The 22,887-nt window shown below is 55.3% G+C and overlaps 1 protein-coding gene across 1 annotated transcript in view; it reads right to left on the minus strand.

The window, feature by feature from the left end:
- Positions 1-236: 236 nt before the first annotated feature.
- Positions 237-22,887, minus strand: part of SND1 (staphylococcal nuclease and tudor domain containing 1) — a 404,590-nt gene continuing 381,939 nt past the window's right edge. The window contains exons 17-24 of the mRNA XM_081800145.1: positions 15,001-15,189; positions 9,980-10,121; positions 6,415-6,538; positions 5,453-5,522; positions 4,334-4,447; positions 2,584-2,787; positions 959-1,003; positions 237-849 (exon numbers count right to left, since the gene is read on the minus strand). Of these exons, the coding sequence (XP_081656271.1) occupies positions 784-849; positions 959-1,003; positions 2,584-2,787; positions 4,334-4,447; positions 5,453-5,522; positions 6,415-6,538; positions 9,980-10,121; positions 15,001-15,189 (954 nt within the window). The 3' untranslated portion in view covers positions 237-783. The remainder of the gene's footprint in view (positions 850-958; positions 1,004-2,583; positions 2,788-4,333; positions 4,448-5,452; positions 5,523-6,414; positions 6,539-9,979; positions 10,122-15,000; positions 15,190-22,887) is intronic.

The raw sequence follows: 22,887 nt of genomic DNA on the forward strand, positions 1-22,887 counted from the left end.
ATGAGTCAGAAGATCTCCAGCCTTCTGCCTGATGGCCACGGTGCCATCATGCCTCCCAGGGCCCAGGAGTTGCCTGCGACTCTGAAGAACTGCCCTGCTTTCCCGACTGGCTAGGTTTCTAGGGCTGAGGCCAGGTATGCAGATGACTGTGTTGAGGGTCATCCAAGTGCCCAAGTCTCCTCCTGCTGGGGCTGTCGAGATCCCACACTCTGGACTCCACCATGACCAATAAGGGCTGCAGACAGCAGATACTATTTTATTGGGCCTCGAAAGCTTTAAATACAGAAACGGGGAGGGCTGGCAGGGGCAGGTGTAGACACGCTGGCATCTGAGAAAGGACGCATCAGAGGAATCACATAATCAACAGCTGGACAGAGAGCTGGGAAGAAGGGCAATCTGGGATAGAAGTGGGGTGCCAACTGGCAGCTGGCCTTGGGTGTCAGGATCATGCCCTACGTTAGGACAAAGTCTTTCATGTTTCTTCCTGATTTGAGGACAACTTTAAAGAAAAACCAAACCCCCAAATAAAAACACACTATCAGCTGGAAGAGACTGTGGACGGCAGTACCTGTCATCTCAGAAGACAGCGACCTGCTCCTGAAAGCCTCGGGCTCCCCCACCCCACCTGTGTCCAGATGCCGCCCCACAAGACATTTCCATACACTGAAGCAAAGCTGGACCCAATCTACACCCCTGATCTGGGGTCTGGAGCTGAAAACACTCTCCCTGCAGAGGAGGAGGTACTGGTGTGAGCGGGGCTGGGGGCCAGACCCGCTTCCCTCCTTAGCGGCTGTAGCCAAACTCATCAGCGTCATCAGCCCGGAAGTCTCCGTAGCGCCACAGGTTCAGCTGTGAGAAGGCAGAAAATGACCGTGAGGGAGGTGGGACCTGCTGGGACCCCGGGACTAATAAGCCCTCTTTTTAAGCGTCCCCTGGAATCCTTGAGGTACAAACTCACCCTGGCACTCTTGGCTGACTCCTGGGCATTCAGGTACTCTGTGATCTGGAGGGACAAGGGAAGAATGGGAGGTCACAAAGGGGTTATTTGCAACTGAGCAGCCGGAATGACCCCGGAGACTGCCCGGGTCTGGTCTGCATCACGCCCTTGCTCAGCGGATGACCAGCTCCCGCAGAGTGAAATCCCAAGTGCGTTGTCTCACTGGCCTCCTTGCTGTTCCTTGACTCTCTGTGCTGGTCGTTCCATCTGCCTGAAACGCTCTTCCCCTCAGGTCCACCTGGCCACCTGTCCTGCTCCTTCAGGTCTTCGATAAAGCATCACCAACTCAATGAAGCCTCAAATGACCCCATTTAAAATGCCAATCACCCCTCCCCCACACTCTTGATTCCCCTGATTTCTATTTTCTCTTTTTCTGTTGCATTTATCTATCAGTCAATTTCACTGATTTAGTACATATGTTTTTGTCAACTCATGCTTGACTGTAAGCTCCATAGGGCAGAAATGTTGTTTCTTGTTCACGGAAATATGTAGGCCCTCAATAAATGCTTGCTGAAAGAACGAATCAAAGAATGAATGAACACTTGTAGGGTGTTTATCTCAGATACTGGGCAAAGGAATATTCTAGACACCGGAGACATTACAGGTAGCTTCAAGGAGAGACAGTGAGATCTCATGCATCTACAGGGAAACTTACGATAGCTCCCAGCGCAATCTCAAGACACTGGGGGTCTCTAGTGAGAGGACTAGGGGTGTCACGCCTCTCCTGTCCAGAGGAGACAGAGTAGCAATTCACACTGGGGTCTTGTTCCAAATGAATCACCACCCTGCACAACCAGTGCCACAGACCCAGAGACCGCAAGAGAGAGGGGTCTGGGACAAGGCGAAGCGACGGGCACAATGGAGAGAGAACGGAGCTTTCAGCACTGCCGCTCTCACCTCTCCTCTCAGAGGGAGCATGGGGAGAAGCGGGGTGCTGCACGGACACAGGCTTCCCACCAGCCCGTCCTGAGGGCGAGGTGCCCGTCCCAGCTCCCAACGCTCAGTAAGGAAGACAGTGCAGGTGGTCCCCACGTATCGGCTGCAGGCCCCTCACGGTCCGGCCCGTGAAGCAGCGAAGCCCGCGGCACCCTCCTCGTCTCACGATGGGGAGACTCAGGCCCTGCCCAGCTCCACATGCCGGGGGCTTTTCAGACAGGCTGGAGGGGCAGTCCTTAGGCCCCGTCCCAGCCGAGTCTGGCTCCGGGGGGCACTGCCTGCCAGCAGCTGGCTCCAGACTTGGGAATTGCACGTTAGAGAGAAGGAAGTGATAAAGGGGGGGAAGACGCAGCGACAGGCTGTGGCCCTCTCCAGCCTGCCACCTGGGGGCACCGCAAAGGGACACCTCCCACTCTAGCTTATAGCTGCATTCTCAGCCAAGCCTGCAGCCAACTAATTTGGGATGTAATTAGCTTTTTTTTTTTCTTAAACCCCAACAAACCCAAATCCGTTATCTTTTTCCAGCAGGAACAGCAGGACGGAGGGTTCCCTGCTCCATCACCGGCTCTTGGTGCAGCCCCGGCCCCCTCTGCGGTGGCGGGGGGTGGGGTGGGGGGGAGACGCTAGCAGCCTGCCCCCACATCACGTACCACTTTCTGGAACTGTTTCTCCTTGCGCACTTCCACCATGACCAGTCCCTCCTTCACCAAGCCCAGTCCCACATCCCCCTTGGAGTCGGCAAACTGCAGGGTGACGTGGGGACAGCCAGCGCTCAGGTGCTCCACGTTGAGCAGGCACTGAGTGTTCTGGATATCCCGCACCACGCTGTCCACGGCGTCTGTCCGAGCATCCTCCTGGAGCAGAGACATGTGCAGGTTAGCGGGAGAGGGAAGTGCGAGCTTTAAAGACAGCCACCTGGGCCCCAGGTCCTGTTCATGGGCTTCCAAGCAAGTGTCCAGCAGGTGCCAGCATCTCATTTCCTGCTCACATCCTAACGAGGAAGGAAACAGCCTCTGGACAGGAAGTGCCCCCTCTCCCTGTCCTGTCCCTCCCCGCCAAGCCTATCTGCATACATCCCAACCTTGTCGCCCACCCGCCTTGTGTTTCTGAGAAAAAGTGGCTTTTGTCCATCCAAAACTAACCGTCCACTTGCTGCCTGGCCCCCCTCACCCCCACCCCTGCAGCACTGTGTCCCAGCACTGTGACCCCTTACAGTCCCAGCTTTTGTGCATGTACTGTCCCCTCAGGCTCTCTCCATGCTTACATAGCCCTACCCTTAGAGACTTCCCCTTGACCTATTTTGTCACCCTCTTTGGCAAATTTCATGAGAAGGCAGAGAAGTTCTAGGGCGCAGATTCCTACCCTACCATTTGCTCCTTAGCACCCTGCATCCAGCAGCAGCTCCATGCACGCTGTTTAGACTGCTGCCCTGAGCACCATGGGCCTTGCTGGTGCCCAAGCCAAGGGTACCTGCCAAGCCTTAAGCCTGACCTCCCTGGGGAGCTGGACACTGCAGACCTGGCTCTCTGCTTCGGGAAACTGGGTGGCTCTGCAACCCTGAGCCCATGTTCTCCTCTCTGGATGCACATTCTGGCTCAGGTTCTTCTTTGGATCGGGGAAGGCCAGCAGTTGCCAAGGCTTGCTCTCTTCTGCATCCTGTCTTCCGCACACTTGCCCTGTACGCACCCATGGTTTTAGCTACCAGTCTGTGATTCTAAGTCTTCTCGCTTTCCAAACCGAACACCATCAAGCTGCGCCTGGAGCTCCCATAGCCCCTGATCTGCTCCTTCTCATTCTTGCATCTTGGCCAACAGCATCATAGCCACATGTAAGAAATCCTGTCACCTTCTGTTCCGCATTTCCTGCCCCCACCCCCAGATGGCGCTGAGACCTGGCCCCCTAGGGTGTGGCCCGGGCTTGGCTGTCACTGTCTCTAGCCTGGACTTCCAACTGCCATGATCTCCCATGACTCCGCCCAGTCTCCGACAATGGCCCCTGAAGGAACTTGCAGAACCAGATTTGACCATGTCACACCTTTGCTGAAAACCCTGCCCCCACCCCCCAGGCCATGACTTATCTTTCCATTCTCCTCTCCTATTACTGCCCACAAGTTCCTGTACTCCCAACTGTGTGGACCAGTCTCTGCCCCAAGTGCCCTGGCCCACTGGGCCCATCCATCTAAAGAATCAGCTCAGACGCTCCAATGCCATCTCCTCTGTGTACCTTCCCTCAACTTCCCTGGTTACTCCCATCTCTTAGGTCCTGTTGCTAACAGACATTGGTCAGTGTTTCCATCTCCTGGCAGCCTGTTAGGGCTGCACCAGTGGCTGAGTGTCATCGGACAGCCCCCTTTGGAAGGAGGGAAGGGAGGGAGGGACGCGGGGAGATGCGAAGACTCACGTCTTGGGGCACCTGGATGAAGGCAAAGGCATACTCTGTGGCTTGAGCAGGCAGCACACGAGTGCTGAAGGCAGGTGGCAGGGTCCCCAAGCGGGTGGACGGCAGGATCTCCCTCTGCAGAGGACATGTCAGGCCAAGAGCATTACACACTCGACGCCCCCTTGCTCTCACAGGATGACTCCTATGGCCGGGCCTCTGGAATTCTAACTCAGGCCCCCACCACGACTTGCTCCCACTTAGCCCCAGTCAGTGACGCCTTGGGGGAACGTGCCAGGTTGGCCCCTGCAGCAGGCGGGCAGCTGTGGCTCACACCTTCTCAACCTGGGCCCGGGCTTGGCACAGCTGGTGGCTCTACTAAAATGATCAACTTGGTCACTGGTCTCTAACCACGATTTCCATTTTTCTCCAGTGCCTTCCCTCTGTGACATGGGTTCCTTGAATACTTTCCCAGAGGCTAGGGGGAGCTCTGCAGGGAAAGCACACGGAGACAAGGGTTCCGACAGTCCCGCAACATGGGCAGGACCTCTTTTGTGTATCCCCTGGTGGCAAGTTGGGAGCATGGCCCAACTCTGGGCTTCTGTGCGACCCTTAACACTAGTCCTTGGGGAGAGCGGACAAGCATCGTCACACCTCAGGAGTAGCATGGTTCTGAACTACAACTTTCTCTCCCGCTTGCTGCTGTGCCCACAGGGAATCTCCCAGAATTGTTAACAGACTCCCAGGCCCAGTCCGAGGGGGCTTTTCTCAAGGGTGCTAGTCACTCTGCCCCCTTGTGACTTCCCAGCAAGCCTTGGTTTGGGGATGCGCTGAGGATCAGCACACAAGCACCTGGTCAAGCAAGACCAGGAGCCGTGGGGTGTTGACGGCCTCCACGGGCCCTCTCTTCAAAGAAGCTGGGCAGAAGATGAGAAGCCACGGGTGTGGCTCGGCACTCATCCTTGGGGCCTGGAAAGGAGACTTCAGAGTCCAGTGGCCTGTTCCACCAACAGGAAAGATGCCTACATGCTCACCATTCTGTCAGTCAGGGGTTCAGAGCTCACAGCGACTTGACCTAGGGGACTGCTGTGCTGCGGGCCCCTCCTTTGCCTACTCCTCCACCTCCAGGTCCCCCACACTCACATTGCCATAGTCAATGTAGAAGACGTGCACTTTGGCAGGAGACTCGACTTTTTCCACTCGGGCACGGTACCTGCAACGGCAGCGCAGGCAGAGCTCAAGGCACAGCCCTGACGAGTCCAGCCTCCCTGGAGCCTTAGCGACAGCAGGGCAGGGGCACGACACTTCCCTGTCCAGGGGTCAGGGTGGACACCCACGGGTGTCACAGAGGGCAGTTCTCAGACTCCATGAAGGCCCAGGCTTGGGGCACGGTGGCCCTCATCTAATGGAATCAGAGCACAGCTGGGAGCAGAGGGAGGGAGAAGGGAGCGTGTGGAGCAGATTAATGTGTCCTTGGGGCATAAAGCAACAAGACTAATGACCAGATTGATGTCTGCTGTTTAAAGCCAGCACACTAGACAGCAGCTGTAATTAGCCGGCAGATCTGTCTGGGAGGCCGCGGTAGGGAACACATCCAAGTCACTCCGTCACCCAGGGAAGGCCATGGGCCCTACTCTTGGTAGATCAGACATAGTGACCTTCTTGCAGCCTGTGAGTGCTCCTGCTCATGTCCTAGACAGCTAGGGTGGAGGGTTGGGCGGCTGGTCTGGGCTCACTGAGAACCAGCCTCTGCCCTCCCCGCCCTATGTGACACCATTTTTCCTGTGTGAGGTGAGGGCTGTTGGAGAGTCTCAGCCAGGCACGGTTCCCCCAGTAGAGCTTCCCAGAATGAGGAGAGACACCGCTTACACACTCAAGGCTGACTGGGCTGCCGGCAAATCACAGGCCCCAGATGAGCTTGGGCAATGAAGAGGGCCACACCGGAGAGCCGGCCAAGGTCAACCACCACCGCCCAGTGGAAACCAGGTTGCTAAGGCAAATGCCTGATGTCTACTAGGTAGCTCGGCAGGCCTGTGGTCCCGAGGACAGACTGGCTACCGCTCCTGCTTAAGACTCTTTGCTCCGCTCGGGTCCAAGTGGCTTACCATTCTCCATCGACAAACTTGGCAATGCAGAATTCTCCACGGCGGGGCGCATAGGAACCTTCGACAGGAGGGTGGCTGGCGATGTCATTTCGCATGTTCTCCATCAGCTTCTCCAGCTGGGTGCCTGCAGCGGGGGAAGAGGGAGTGAGCCCTGGGTTGGGGAGCAGGCAAGATGTGGTGTTGTGTAGGGCGCTTCCGGCACTGGCCTGCCCCGTTCCGCAGGGAAGTCCCCTGTGGTCTCAGCTCAAGAGGCTCAGACTGTCTTCAAAAGTGGGACGGGGACCTGCTGACACTTCAGGCCTCAGAGGCACAGAGTCTTCCTTCCAACCTCAGCTCTCCAGTCCACTGACCAGGGCTGTGGAAGCTGCTGGGAATGTTCCTGGGCTCCACTTAAGGAGGTGGGTGAAGCGCGGGGATGTGGAGCAGGGCCAACCAGCCTCGTCCAGGGTGAAGCGGGCCAGCTTACACCTGTTCCTACAAGGACCGGCCTGGCCTGGGCCACAGAAGTGATGACTGACAGCAGCCACTCTTTGCCAGTGTCTCCCAGGGGCAAACACAGAGATGAACGGCAGGCCCCATACAACCCTGGGCAAGGAAAGGGCCTCAGACTCTGAGCCATGGAAGGTGTGGAGCAACTCAGGGAGCAAGGCCCAATCTCAGTGTATTCAAACTTGACTACTCTGACCTTGCTTACCATGTGAAGTACGTGCAAAAGCAAACTTTGGTACTGCCAGGTTGGGGTTCCAACCTCCAGCCCCAACTCAGTGCCCTCTTTGGTTGGGCAGGGAGAGAGTCTCCTTCTCAGCCTGTCCTTCCTGAATCCCGAGTCCCTGCTGCTTGTCAGCTGGTAATACCAGGTTTGGCAACACCCAGGGTCCTCTCCGGTTCCCTTCCTTGCTCCTTTCTGTTGTATAACCTGCCCCCACTCTACTAAGCATCAGTCCCCAGTAACTTCACTTTTCCATCCAACTTGGCCCTGATTCTAGCTCTCCATTAGGCCTGTTGTGCCCCCTTTGCTCTCGGAGGTGAGGGTAGCTGGGTTCGTGGGATGTGGGTATGGGGTTCTTCTTTCCACCTCCGGGGCCCAAAGCCATCCTGTAACAGGTGCCTAACACATGTTGGCTATTGGTACACTTGTCACAGTTGGCCCTGTATGTTCCTTGTCTGGCTTATGTTTCTGCCACTATGCTGTGAGCTCCTTCAGGGCACAGACCATTGCTCACTTGGTTCTGTTTGCTCTTGCAAGGCCTAGAAAATCCCTGGTGCATGCAGGGTATTTAAGAATTCAACTGTATTCGGGGCACCTGGGTGGCTCAATCGGTTAAGCATCTGCCTTCGGCTCGGGTCATGATCCTGGGGTCCTGGGACTGAGCCCCACATCGGGCTCCCTGCTCAGAAGGGAGAAGTAGATTCCTGCAGCCCGCCCCGCCTATGCTCTTGCTCTCTGTCAAGTAGATAAAATCTTAAAAAAAAAAAAGAAAAAAGAATTCAACTATATTGAAGATGCACTCTACATATGTGCACAAAGATGTGTCCACTCCTGGGCCTCTGCATGGGCCACTGTCCCAGCATTCATGAGCACTGGTCTCAGAACAGGGACTTTTAGGAAGCAGCTGCCCTTCCCCCACCCAACAGTAAACCCTCTACACAAATTCTTTCTATACTTGGTCTATTTTTATTTTTTATTTTTTTTGCTCCAAGGCAACAGAAGCAGACTTTGCCTCCTGCAAACAGGTCCTTGCACAGAGCCTGGCTGGTCATTTACAGCTAATGGCAATGCTTTCATCATTTCATTAGATCCTTCCTGAAGGCAGGCTTTAATTAAGAGAAGAGACACAGAGCAAGAGGATGTCCCCCAAGAGAGGATGAAAGGTTTCAGAAGAGGGAGGCTGCAGATGCTTAAGTTTATTTTCATGGATTTTATGGAACCAACCGAGGTCAGGTTTTCTCTGGATCCCACTGCAGCCCTCCAGGTAGTGTGCCAACAAGGGCCTTACTCCCTTCTCCAATGTTCCAAGAACACATGGTTTCCCCTTTGGTTCCTTTTTTCCTGATTTCCTGCCTTGGCCACCACTCGCTGCAGTGTCCTGGCTCCCTATGGCCGCCAGAGATGGCCAGGCGGGGCACAGGGCATGCACAGAAAGCCTCTGAGATTACTTGCTGAAGGCCTCGAACCCTCAAGCTCTGTCCCCTGGAGACTTTAGGGACCTATTCTTATCCAAGGTGGGTCCTACCCCGCAGGATCCAGAGGCCAGGTAGAGCCTGCCAGAGAGCTGCCGTACCTTGGGCAAGGTCTTCTTTGAGTTTCCTTTTCCCTGAGCTTCCTGAGGCCCCTTCTTTCTGACTCCTGTGCTCAGAAACAGCTCTCCTTCCTGCCTGGACCACCACTGAAAGACTCCTTTCTTCATCACACCACCCAGACCTGGCGGTGCTGGGCCACTTTTTAGCAGGATTGCAGCTGACCTCAAGGGAACTTAATCTTGAAGTCTCATCAGCCCATCTCTACCCCTCCCTGGCTCTTTCCCTTCCCAAGTAGAGCCAGCCCAGAGCTCGGGAAGGTTGGTTTTTCTTGGTGAACTGACATGGCCACAGACCAACTGCCTGGAAAACGTCATTAGAGGGAAGTGGTTGAGATGAGGCTGATGATCTGGAGAGGCCTTGATGGGGGGGGGCATCAGGGGCTGGACTAGTCACAGCCTGCCACCCATGGGGCTGCCTCGAGTGCCAGTGACATCTTCAGGCCTCTCTGCCTTGCAAGGATCTGGCTCCTTGGACCCAGAGGCGGCTTGAAGAGCTTTTTCCTCTGCCCTCAACTAAAATGGTTCCCTGCACAGGGTGTCAAGGAGAGGAGGGAGGGAAGGGTAGAGAGCGCAAAGGGAGTGGAGGTGGGAAGTTGAGCCACAGGGCCACCCCCACCAGAGTGGCCTCTACCACCCTCTGTCCTCCAGAAGCCTGAGGCTTCTGCTGAGGTGACCCAGGCCACAGTGCACCGCCCTTGAGGGCAGGAGGAAGGAGGAGGATGGAGACAGAGGGTCCTTCAGAAAGACTGCCCGAGGATGACTTCCCCTAGAGTGCCGCCTGTTTCCATGGCAACCGGCTACCACTCAGGGCTATGGTAACCTCGAGAGAAGAGAAACCCCAGAGAAAAAAGCCCAGGCTCCTCTCCTCCTGCTGCCTTCCCAAGGAAGCTGAGGGGGAGGAGGGTTAAGTAATGCTGGTTTGTACTTCCTGACCACATAGAGACAATCTGTTCCTTGCTTCCTGATAGACTCTGAGGGCTACAAATCCCCATGCCTAACCCAGCCTGGGCTGTCTGAGAGCAAAACAATTCTCCAAGAATCTCAGAGTACCACCCAGACAAGACGGGTTACTTCATTAGCCCTCAGAGGCCCAGCTAAGCCTCGCCTACTCCAGGGCCCATCTGCAGTTCATGAAATGACTGAGGGCCAGGGCTGGGGTAGCAGCCATAGGCTATCGGGGAGAGGCCCCTGGGAGCTGGGGGCTGTGCCCCGCCCTCCCACTGAACCGAGGGGATTCTGGAGGCAGGGTGGGCCAGCGTACTCACCGGTCTCCACATCCTGCACATAGAAGTGCAGGTCATCAGTGATCTCGGTCACGAACACCGGCTTGTAGCTGGCCGAGCGCTCCTTCTCCTCCAGCACGGGCACCACCTCTTCCACGGGCTGCTCCTCATAGTGGGCCCAGACCTGCACGTGTGGTCAGCAAAGGGGGCGGGGATTAGGAAGTGAAGCCAGCCAGAACACGGGATGGGGGCTTTGGGCAAGTGGGGTCACCCCTGGGGTGAGTGTGGGGGTCACCAAAGGACACTCACATCACACTGAGCTGAGCCCCTAGAACTCTCCTACTTCTGAGTGGGTAAGGAGACTGCTATGAAGTTCTTCTGATCAATCAGTTCTCAAATTTGGGCAGGGATCAGAAGCAATGGCGGAGCTTATTAAAAATGCTGGAACCTGGGTCCCAGTACAGGTCCACCAAGTTAGGATCTGTTATAACTGCACTCAGGGGAAGTAAAACAAGCCACAGCAGGCTCCCAGGCAATCCTCATGCACCCCAGAGTGTGAGAACCTTGGTGTTGCTGCGGTTCTGGGTCCCCACCTCCCTCCCCCGACACCACTCTGCAGGGGTCACTCTGAACTCTCCAGGCCCTCGCACTGTCCAGGGCCATGGTGCTCCTGAGGCTCTCCAAAAGTGACAGCCCTGGGCCGTGGAGGGGCGGGCTCGTCACTGTTCAAGAATGCCTTGTCTCAGCAACTTCTCTGTCTTCACCTCAATCAGGTTGCTCTGACCCTAGCTCAGAAGCCCACCCTCGCCTTTCCCTTCCTCCCCTGGCCCTGCACTGTCAGGCCCACAGCAGCTCAGAAGCTGATTCGATGTGACAGCATGTCAAGTCCAATACTGCGGCCAGGAGATTATCCCAGTAGTGAAGCCTGTCAGAGCAGCCTGTCCAGCTGAGCCCCGAGAAGGGGGTGAGGGACGGGACCACACACGGAGTCCCACAGACACACAAGGACAGGGGGGTGATAAAAGTACTAGCCAAAACTTACATGCTTCCTAGGTGCCAGGTGCCGTTCTAAACATTCTCTAAGTAGTAACTCACTGAATCCTCACGACAACCCTTTGACTAGGTATTAACATTACCCTGTTTTACAGACGAGGAACCTGAGGCACCCAGGCTTGCGAGAAGCAGTGGAACCAGGATCTGAACCCAGGTCTCTGGGTGCTAGAGATCTTCGAGAGGGCATTTTGACATTGACTGGGCCTCTAGAGACAGAGGGCAGCACTGAGCAGTGGGAAAAGTTGTGGGTGGGAGATGTGGGCTCCTGTCCTTTAATTTGATGTCTGACTTCGGTCAAGCCATATGCCTCCTGCATCTCCTTTTCTTCCCTTGCAAGACGAACTAGTCTGACCCCATGATCACTCAGCTGACCCACAGATCCCTGGACAGCACATGGAAGCAGCCGAAGGGCAGGAATGTCAGAATTACCACACCTCCTTGGGTCACACCTGCAGAGGCCATGCTCCTGCCTTTAATGTGGTGTATTCTTCCACTAGAAGGGGAGGCCAGGGCCCTGAGAACTGGGATGAGCAACAGGGGCTGAGCCTGGGCGAGGCCTCCAGAGAGTGGCTGAGGGGGATGGGAGAGACATCGCCTGGGTGCAAACCTCTGCCAGCCTCACCTTCTGCCTTTTGGGGCTGGACTCTAACCCAAACAGCTCCTGATCTCTCTCACCTACTCTGCACACAGGTCCCACCACAGCTACTTCCCTCCTCACTAGCATCCAGACACCTCTGCTTTCCACATGCCCAGGCCTGGTGGCCACAGGAAAGGAGGCAGTCAGCTCAGAGACTCCTGCCGAAGGGGGTCTCTAGCTTTCGGACTTCCTTGTGAAAGGGCCTCTTCAACCAGAGGCCATGGCATAGACTGCTGAGGGCACTTTGGGGGACGGCCACAGTGACTTCTGGTTCTAAGGCCTACCTCCTGTTGAGGTAAGCTTTCTCCCTGGGCCCCGCTAGTTGGAAGCTCCCCAGGGCAGTGACTACTCAGTTGGTCGCTCCTAGCCACCCTGGGATCCGTGTAGATGGGACTCTCACGGCTGCTGAGACACAAGACTGTCGGCACTGCCTTAAATGAGCTGAAGCCAAGTGCTCCCCCCCGCCCCGCCCCCAGTCTGTCCTCTGCTCCCTGCTCCAGCAGCACCTCCCCTCCAATCTGTCTGCATATCCCCCCACCCCACCCCTGGTCAGTGGGCCCTTCACCCGCCCACCTCGCTCTTCTTGCTCCCTACCTTCCTGGCACCCAGGCAGCACATCAGAGAAACAAGGCCCCGCGCTTGCTCCAGAGGGGGCCTGAGGCTGGGAGCAGTTCTGGGCTCCATCCTAACCCCGCCCTGCCTCCCTGCACTGTGGGGAAGGAGGCTCCTCAGCAGTGTTGATTAACTGGGAACAGACTGACAGGGTGAGAGCAGAAACTGCTAATGACTCCTCAAGCGAAAGCGCCTTGGGCGACAGCATCAGGTTTCCTCCTGGGGGAGAAGGGTGGAGCTCCTCTTCTGGCTGGCTCAGGTGGCCAGCAAGCTCGAGGTCAAGGATGCTGCAAACAAAAGCCTCGGGGATGGCCCGCAGGCCTCTAGCTCCCACCAGGAGGGGAGTAGTGGGGCCAGTCCTGTGACAAGGTCCCACAGCTCACTGGGTGGTAGAAGGGGTACAGTAGGGGAGGGAGGGCAGTCCTGGTGCCTGCCACCTGTGGCTCCCATCTTTGGTCCTCAGAGCCACCCAATATTCCTGGAGGAGGCGGGGATAACCCGGCATTAGCCTCCTGTAGAGGAAGGGGAGGGCCCAATCAGCATCTTCGGGAGGAGAGGAGTCTGCAGGGCAGAATGAGTCTGCAGGGCAGAATGAGGCCTAGCAGGGAGGCAGCTCAGTTCTCAAAGCTGGGAAGCCAGCATTGCCAGCTACCCTCAGAGGGACCCGCTCACAAATGCACACACACAGAATCACATTCCCCAAAGACTTCGGCATGCTCCTAGTCTCACAAAATCCCTCAGTATTACCTTTCCTAAGTTAGCTCACACGTACCACCGTGACCTCTTAACCCCACACGTGCCTGTCTCTGGACAGCGAAGGCAGCCCTCCTGGGGTCACAAGCGAGGCAAGGTTGGAAATCCTGGGGACACCTCAGATATGCGGTTTGTTGTCCTCCAGCTGGCTATCAAATTCTCAGGAGTCCAACCAACTCTGAGGGGTGCTGCAATGCTCCGCACATGCTGCTCCTGGGAACCAGCCCCACCAGGAGCGGCAAGCCACGCTAGGTTCTGCCAGGACCCTTGAAGAGGATGGGATGTGCAGGAGAGGGACCCAGGAGGCGGGCAGGGCCTCGTGCTGAGAGTAGCGCACTGCATTTTAATTGTACTGGAATAAAAACACGCAGCCTGTGTTAAGTAATTAATTACTGATGATTACTCCTCACCATCATCATGTGGTACCAGTGAAATGATGACTTGGGCTCTTTTAGACAAATGCACTGTGTAGTAAACAGGGATGCCCAGTGTAACACCCAGCAAGGCACCCATCCTTCCACCTCAGGCCACATTCCCCTCCCTGTCTTCTCCTGGGTCCCTCTAGGGTCTCGAATCCCAGAGAGCAGACCCTGGGGGAAAAGACCCTTTCAGAATCTGAGCCTCAGGGGCCAGTGTTTTCCACACTGACCCCCAGCTAATTCTTCGGTGAAAGTTCAGCCCTTTGCACACAAGGCCCCAGCACCACGTCTGCTCCTTCCTCTGCAGCAAGCAGAGGACATGGGGGTGGCAGCCTTAAGTTCAGCTGTCACCAAGAGGAAACCCAAGAGGAAGCTCCTTTGTGGTAGGAGCTAAGGTTGCCCCCTCCCTGCCACTCTAGGAAGACGGGACTTAATGTGAGCAGAATTGGAATAAGGGTGGAAGCCTCCTTAGACGCCTCATGGTGGCCTAGTCCTCCAAGGCATGAACATTCCCTTTCACCCTGTCCCAAGCTTTTTGGGTGACCTCTCCCTAGAGTTCTTCCGCCCCCATTAGGGTTGGTCACCTGCCCTCATCCCCAGGGGATGGGAAGTAAAGGTAGAGAGAGGCAGGCAGGTGTCCCTGGGCCTGGTCCCTGAGGGAAGACAGCCGGGAAGAGGCTGAGTGAGGAGGTGGCTGCTCTGGGTTGGGAGAGAATGAGGAGCCTTGGGGCCCTGAAGCCCCCTACTCCTTTTGGCAGGTGTCTGGGCCTTGGCTCTGGGAGGCGAGTTGCAAGCCAGATGGCTGCCCCATGGGGAAGGAAACGTTTATTCCTGGAACAAATTTATGGCTCAGCACGGCTGTCCCATGAAATCCTCCTCAAGCTCAGAGAAGCCCTGACAAATTGGTGGCCGGCTGATTTATCCCCATTATCAGGGCCGGGCTGTAAGTCAGTGGCGACAGGCTGAGGCAGGGGGTGCCAAGCCCAGCTCCCACCACCAAACCACTGGGTTCCTTAATTGTCCATTTGTTTCCAAGAGCTGCTTTCCAACCCACCCCCCTTGTCTTTTCAATGCAGTGCCTGCAGAGACTGATGGGCTATAAATCTGTTGTCCTAACAGCTTTATGCATCTCCTGGGGCAGCTTCCAAAATGGGTCTCCCTGCAGGGCCATGTGAAGGAAATTCAGAAGTGGGCTGCAGGTCTCCCGGGTGCTCTGAGGGCACTGAAGAAGGGCTGGGGCTGGTGAAGGGACAACTCCCCAGTCTCTTGCTCACCAGAGCCCCCCCTACTTCCCGTCATTGCTCTCATTGCTCCAAGGTCACCTTCCAGACACCGTTCTGCTCTACCAGGTCCACCAGAGCAGGCCTATGGTTGAGGATGCCTAAGCTCGCAGCCTCTCCCTTGGTCATGTGTGGTTCCTGATGTGGGGTCTGAGACCAACACCAACCAGGGCCCCTCAGGTGGGGGATGACGAAACCGCTCTGTCCACTGTGTGGTGTTTTGGGGGAGGGGCAGGAAGGCGAGAAGAAGTCTGAGGTCCGGGGTGGCACCCACCTCCTCCCCAGCCAGGCCCAATTCCACACAGGTACCTTCTCTTTCTTCTGCTTGGCGGCCTCCTCAGCGGACAGCAGGGATTTGTAGTAGGAGCTGCGCTCAGCAGTGAAGTGGACCTTGGAGAGCGCGTGCTCCACCAGCAAGACGGACAGGTTGGCGCTGTCGATGTGCAGCCAGCCGATGAAGTTGCCGGCCTTGTCCATGCTCTCCACCTCCACCTCTACCTGGGGAACAGAAAAGGGGGTGTCAGCCTGCCACCTGACAGGGGCTCATTAGGCACGAAGAGCAGGAGCTTGCTGGGGCTCCAGCACTGCTGACCCTCTTAAAACCCTTCACTTCAGTTCTGTAAGTGGGATCTACGCTTTCTAGTTTCTCACACCCCAGAACCATCCTTACGGAAACGTCACTGACCAAGCAACTTCAAAACTCCCCTCTTCTCAGATCTTTTGGCAGAGAGCTACTAGGGTAAACTCGGCTCCCCTCAGCTTAAGCGAGGAAGTCTGCGTTAGCCGTGTGCGTGTGTGAGTGCAGCCTGGGGGTCAGGAGTGACAGAAGCAGCAGACATAGCTCCGGGAACATCCCACTCTTCTTCAGCACCCACCCACCCACCCCAGCTCGTCTAGGAAGACAGGCAGGCCCCAGGAGCAAGGCAATCCCCGGAGCGAGGGGCGCACAGCTGAAGGAATTAGTGCTCAACAAAGGTAATGAAAGTGGCTGGATGGAAGCCAGGTGAAGAGAGGAGGGAAGGGGGCATGTGGGCAGAAGGATGCGAGCAGGAAGTGCACAGGAGGGCAGTTAGGGGGTGACCCCAGCAGAAGGCTGCCCCTGACAGGGTGCCATCACTGCTGGAAGCCTGGTCCTTGGGGCGTGTGCTGTGGCTGAACCTCAGAACCGTCAGGAACCCCTGCGGGGCTCACGAGGTTCTGAGCTTCCTCCACGGAGGGCCTCCCCGAGACCCGGGACCCCAGACACAGCACGGACTCCGCTCCTCCAAGAGGGTGGCCTTGGTGCCACGGCCCTTATGGTGGCTGATCAGCTCCCACCTCATGGCCCAGGATAAATTTCTTCTTTGAACCTCTTTCTCTGCTAAAGGGGCTTGTAAAAATCTCTGCTGCTAAATATGAAAACTTGTATTAATTTAAACAGCTTCAAGCTCGATTAAGCAATAAAATCAATGTCTAAATACCTGGGAATTCTCTGAAGGCTGGGTTGGAGCCTGCGGCAGCAGCCTAGAGCAGAGGGTTAGAGAGGCAAGGGTAGGGAGGTGAGCGGGGAGCCATGTGGGTGACAGGACACCCCTTAAGTAGACAGGGGGCTTGGGCATGTGGAGAGAAGGCAGCAGGGAGAAAAAGAAGGGGCAGGACCAGGGAGGCAGGGCCCCTGCTTCTCCCTATTCTTTAACACCCTCTTCCTACTTAAGGCTTACAGTTAACCCTTCGAGTGGAAATGCAAGTTCAACAATGCCTGAGGTTGGGGTGTGACCCATAAGCAGATATGAAGAATCTATTAGAGCTAGATAAAAAAGATACTATATAGATCCATTCCAAGTCGATTCTGTTGGTGGGTACATAGGTCCCCCATTCCTGGACCTCTTATCTTTTACTGTGTTAGCAGCCAAGTGCCCTTTCCCTAAAACTGATGGCTGCCCTGCTTGGGCACAAGACCTCCTTCCAGTTCCGAGAAGCCTGTGCTGGGCCAATGCAGTTGTGACAAGAAGCTTGAGGGCCACCTGCATCATGGCTCTTGGCACTGGATTGCTAGGATGGAGGCAAGCACCTCAGAGGCGGATTGATGAAGTACCCGGCAGGTACAATCACGCTCATCCCGGAAGGTGCCCACACTCAGGCCTCACCCCACCTAGCAAACCCCCAATCCACACCTCACCTCGGAGGCTACCAACCAGATGCCGGCCTCCCAAGGGCTCGTACAAGTGGTAGACTCCGGCGACTGGTAGCCATGCCTGGAGTCAACACTGCCAACTCTCTTGGCAGGTGGGCACTGCCTTCACACTTACCCAGCCTCTCCCTGCCTGCAGTCACTATGTTAACTTGGGCTTGACAAGTCCCTGGGCCCAGCCAGCTGCAGAGGAAAGAAATCTCTAGCCTTGGGCACTGCCCTCCCGCTGAATCCATCTCGGGTTATAGAGGGAGATAAAGCTGTAGCCTGGGGGTCTCTACTTCCCCTTTTATTATGGCTGCTGCAAACACGGTGAAGGCACTCAGGGGAAGGTGGGCTGGGCTCAGTGAAGGGATGGGGCTACTCCAGAGTCTCTTGGCTTGTGGCCTCTCTAGCCAAGCCCTGTGCTGTGTCTATCCTGGGCACACAGAACCCATTTGAAGACCGTCTTAACCCTTCTCTAGTTCTGGGAGAGTTTCACAGTGAGCAAGCAGAGGGTTAAGCATGGTGCTCCTAGGCTGGTATGTGTGTTCATTGTTCATCATGGTTCTTTTAGATTGATTGCCAGGACTTTGTGGCTTGACTATAACATTTTGTGGGCCAATGTCTGTATATGCTCTATTTCTCTGATCAACTTGAAGACTTGGGTTTTTTATATTTTTCTCTCTCCCTCTTTTTTAAAAAAGATTTATTTATTTGAGAGAGAGAGAGTGTGCGTGTGTGTGAGCGAGCGAATGGGGGTAGGGGTAGGGGCAGGGCGAGAGGGCGTGAGGGCGAGAGAATCCTCGAGCAGACTCCCCACCGAGCGGGAAGCCTGACTCGATCCCAGAACCCTGAGATTATGACCTGAGCCAAAGTCAAAGGCTTAACCGATTGAGCCACCCAGGCACCAATATTTTCTCTTAATTGAAAAAATACATATAAACACATACTCATATAGAGATATACAGATACAGTTGATTCTTGTTATTTGTGATGTTCTATAAAGTCACCATGAACACTGAATTAGCGAATCCTGAACCACTGCTCCCAGGGGAAACATAGGATTAGGTTCTTGCAAGACTCTACCAATTTACCAATACATAACCACCTTCTGTGCATGTTTTTGCTTAAAGACACCTTATTTAATATATACTGATGATTCATTACCATTGAACTCATGGCCAACAGCACTAGAACTCATGCCTGAATAAAGCTTCTTTAACATGTGTATTTTCTCCCTAAGGCACATCACAGCCTTCCTGCACTTAGGAGCACTAGACAGCACTTCAGCACTCTGCTTGGAGGCCATTTTAAACTGCAAAATCACCAAGAAAAAGCACACATCAAAAAAAGGGGAAAACGTGGCACTAAGGAGACGACAAAAAGGACACTTGTTTATGGATGAGAGCTGAAACAAGAAGGTAGAGCACCGCCTTTTGCAACCTCAGCTGGGAATGTGCTCACCTGGAGACTCAAATTGTTCACCACTCTGCACATCCACAAATGATCAAAAATTACCAAGTACTGATTTGGGGCTACAAATACATTTTAGTAAGTGAACTCGCAAATATGGAATCGTATATAATGAGGATTGACTATATACAGACCCACGGAGAGCTATTTCCTACAAGTTTGCCTCAAACTGAAGACCGGAGTTATGGGAGGCTCATTCTTGTCAGATACACAAGAAACCTCTTCTGGATTCTTTCTGCCTGTTGTAATCATTAATGAGGCCCACTACTCACCAAGTGTTGTGTGAACTGCGAAGTGCTCTACAGTATTGCTACTTGTCTCCTCAGCAGCGCGGAGTGTTTCAGGGAGAGATCTGGACTCAACAGCTTCCCTTGGGAGGCCTCCTACGGTGGCATGTGACACCCGGGAGTTCAAGCCTCGGGTGACTACCAGGGGCTGCCCGAATGTCTGATTTGTGTGCGGGCCTTTGGTGTGTGCACACGCGAGCTGATATGGCCTTGAGGACACCACAGAACGTATGGACACGTGGACACAAGCAGTGTCAGCAGGGAAGAGATGGAGGCTCTTCTCATCAATGCTCACGTTGAAGCTAAGACCTAGGAAAACAGCGCTGAGGGGAAGAGAAGGGGGCCGTGGAGCTGTGCTGGGGGAGTGCCGGCCGGGGATGAAGCAGCAGACAGCCCAGTTGCCTCAAGGTCGGACCCGCTCCCCCCACCTCGCTCCTCAGGGCGCCTGCTGCCTCACTGTGCACCCCTGCCCATCTGGCCAGCCGCCAGCATCTCTTGCCCTGGGGGCAGACAGAGCAGGTGGGGATTCTGATGTCCCAACTAGGCCCTGTGAGCTGAGCTCTTTCAGCTTCACCACCACCTTCCTGTGAAGGCTTCCCTACTCCACCCCCAAGTCAATCACCCCCTGAACACCTATGGGCTCCCCCAGCCTTTGGCATTGAGGGGACAGCGTATAGCACAGAAGTTCAGAGCACACACTGTGGAGCTAGACTGCCTCGGTTCAGATCCACCTACCAACTACATGACCTCTGCCAATCCCTTACCCTCTCTGTGTCTCTGTTTGCTGTCAAGTTGCAACTGCAATATTCCCTATCTCAGAGGATTTGTTACGATTAAATGACCTAATAGAAAAATACAAAGCACTTACAAGAGCACTGGATACATAAACGCTTCATTGTTGTCAACAGTTATTTCACTTCCTAATGTCCTTATTCTCCAACTAGACTGTCAGCTCCACGGGGAACAAAGCTTATTCTACACTCCGAATCCTCCCCAGAGCTGGGTCCACCGACTGGGCAGGGAGGTGGCAGGAAGAGCATGGATCTTGTAGTCAGACAGACTTGGGTTCATATCCTAGCTCTGGCCGTGAATTTCTGGGAAGTCATATGACCTCCTTTCTCTCTAGCCAGTTTCCTTCTCCATAAAACGAGAAGCAGGTCCTACATTTTAAAAGAAGTAACATAAAACTGCTTCCTCTTCCCTTCATCTCATACTGGCCAGCAGCGGCCCTGCTCAGGCTGAGCTCCGTCCCCTTAGCTCTCCCCGCAAACCTAGAAAAGCTTTGGGCTTCTTAAACCCTGGTGGCCTCATGCAAAATACAGAATGGAGGGAAGGCAAGTGGGAAAAGCTAATGTGTGACTGTCCTCAGACCCAGCTGAGCAAGCAGATGCCTTTCTGCTCAGCAGAGGGGGGTCCTTCTCCACCACAGAGCCAAAGGTGGGGGGCGGGGGGAGTGCAGCCCAGCCAGCTGTGCCCAGTCTGAGAGCAGCTAGACACACTGGACTCGGCCTGTCTGCGGGCTGGGGCAGCCAGCGGGCCCTGCTTCCTCACAGTGGGACACGTCCTCCTGCTCCCAAGCACATTAATGTGCCACTAATGAAATTGTTCTGGCTTATTTACCAAATTAATACAAACGGCACAGGCTGTTAATTTGCATGTCTCCTAATTACTGAGGAAGAGCTCCCGTGCCCAGGCAACACACACACACCTCAGTGCCCACCCAGACGGGCTGTGGGTGGGTGAGGAAGGGGAGAAGGGAAAGGAGGAGAGGGGAGAACCCGAGCAGCCCCTAGCTCACTCTCCATGGCTGGGAACACAGGAGGGAGGGAAGGTGTGGTGGCCATGAATTTGTTTCACTGCCTGTAGTCCTTTCCTTAGTGGGCTGGACTGCCTTGGCCTCCAGAAATGTACTCAGTCCCTGTCCTGCTCCCCTCCCCACATGCTCCTTCTTTCCCTTGTCTGGATTCTGTCCAGTTTCTTCACTTAGGAACTACTTCAATCAGGCAGGCAGTGGGGTCTGAGTCATTCTCCTCTCTAGGCAGCGTGGCACATTCTGGGCCTGGGCTAAGTGCAGGGCCAGATCGGTGCAAGGGGTCACAGGAAGGGAAGCGAAAGTCAGGCAGGGCATGAGGGTCTTACAGATACTACTCCTCTCTCTCAACTTGTCCTGGCCTTTCCCAATCAGCCTGCAGAGTCTGAAACCTTCTGTAAAGTGTGTGCATGTGTGCATGTGTGTGTGTGACGGAGAGGGAGGGGAAGAGAGAGAAAGAGGAGAGAGAGGGAGGGAGAGGGAGAGGGAGGTCAGTAAAAAGGTCACCATAAAACCACAGAGGAAATTCTGACTGCCCTGGGGGTTCATTTAGCTGCCCGACCTCTCCTGATCCAGGAACCAAATTGGATGCCTACTAGTTCCAAGTGTCTGGGGCAAAGCTGAAAAGACAGAGGTCCTCCTGAGCCTTCTTTGGGTCCTGGTGAGGTGTGGGCCTGGGGAGGGAGAAGGCACTGGAGGCTGCCTCCTCTGAAAGGCAAGCTTGAATAAGGCAGGTGGGTGCTGCCTCCCCCCCCACGAATCCACACTTAGGGCAAAGAAACTTTGAAATGTTGAACAGAGCAGAACACACAGCAGGGGGCTGCGTGCTCTGGGACGTGACCCAGGGTAGCCAAAGAAGGTACAACACAGAAGGGATTTATTGGCAATGGGAGAGGGCAGGGAGACCCCATACATATATACCCACCTTCCCTTTTTTTGTGTGTCAAGAGGATGGAGAAAAGGTTCCATCTCCCGAAGTGCACTGGGCCCAGCTCCCGGCACAGTGCCTGAGGCAGCACAGGAAATGACAGCGTGAGCCAGCCTCCTAGGTTGGAAGGCTGTGGAATGCTGAGGAGATGCTCCCTCCCTCAGGGGAGGTGGCTGCCTCAGGCAGGACAGGTGAAACCAGGTAGGCTGGAGCAAGCAGCATGGGCCAGCCCTGCCCTGGGGCACAGAGGAGGGGGTGGGGGTTATACAGGCCACCAGCTCCTGCGGCAGGCAGAGCTGAGAGCAGATCGCCCAGGGCTGCCTCTGGGGAGGTGACAGCAGGGGCCCTAATGACAGGCAGAAGCCTCTGTCCTTTCCACTTGCTGTCTGGCCACAGGCCTGCTTGAAACACCCCCAAAGCCATCAGCAACAAGCATGGGGCAGAAGCCTGGAACTGGGAACAAGACAGGAAAGCTTGGATGGGAAGAAGCCACCGAGGAGCAAAGAAAAAGCCAATAAAAAGCCGTGGACTGGAACTGTGCTCTGGGGGGGAAGAGGGGGTCACATCCCCTCCAGGCTCAGTTTCTTCACGTACAAATAAGAGCAGAACAGGGTTTTAAGGTTCTCTCAGCTCTGAAGTAGCTGAGGTTAGGCTCGGGGCCGGGCAGTGTGACTGGGGGCTGAGGAGAGAGGAGACCAACGGGTTATGTGGGAGAAGGGCAAGTGGGGAAGCCCCATGAGAACCCATAAGCCCTGTAGGAAAACTTGCAGAGGGGGATAAAAGGCAGTCCAGCCTCCTCCTCACCCATGCCTCCCACCAGAGCTCTCTGCCAGAACGTGAGTGGTGATCCAGAGCAACCAGATTGCCCCAGAGACTCCTTGCCTGCTACAGGGAGGTAGCCACGTCGCTGTCGAGCTGGGTTTTCCACCAGCACTGATGCTGCACGAAGGCTGTAATGCGCTCCACAGCTAGAGCTGTGAACTTGAAGAGACACCTCACCTTAATATAGTAGCAGCTTAACACAGCCAACGTGTCCCCTCCACTCGCAGGCACGCGCACACACACCACCGTCTCTCAGAGACGGTGAACACTAACACAGTGTAATTAACAATGTAACGCTCTGGGAGCTGGAGAGGCAGTGCCCATGAAATGCCTCCTGGGTCTTGGTACCGGCAGCTGCCAGTGGGGAGTGGGCCGGCAGCGGGCGCGGATCTGCCCCGTGCTGGAGCAGGGGGGCCCCGGGCCCCACCAGCGCCTCTGCTCCTAACCCCTCAGCACCTCCAGATCAGATGGCTTCTTCAAGTCCAACCCACAGTGCCAACTGGTCTCCAGAAAACCTCTTCTCTGACATCCGTGCGCTGGCCCAAGCCAAAGCCCTAGGAAAGCCCGGAAGTCATGCCCAGGTTGGCACGGTGGCAAGAAGGGCCGAGAAGCTCCTGGAAAATGATGGAAGCCCTGAGCCCTGAACAAGATGGCTCAGCTAGAAGCTCAGAGTTTCTCTTTCTCTCTCTCCTCGAATACCTAAGGGATATGGGGTGGGATGACG

This window comes from Leptonychotes weddellii, chromosome 12 (genome assembly GCF_054177405.1).
Source record: "Leptonychotes weddellii isolate Sample4059 chromosome 12, ASM5417740v2, whole genome shotgun sequence".
In the NCBI taxonomy this organism is placed as follows: domain Eukaryota; kingdom Metazoa; phylum Chordata; class Mammalia; order Carnivora; family Phocidae; genus Leptonychotes; species Leptonychotes weddellii.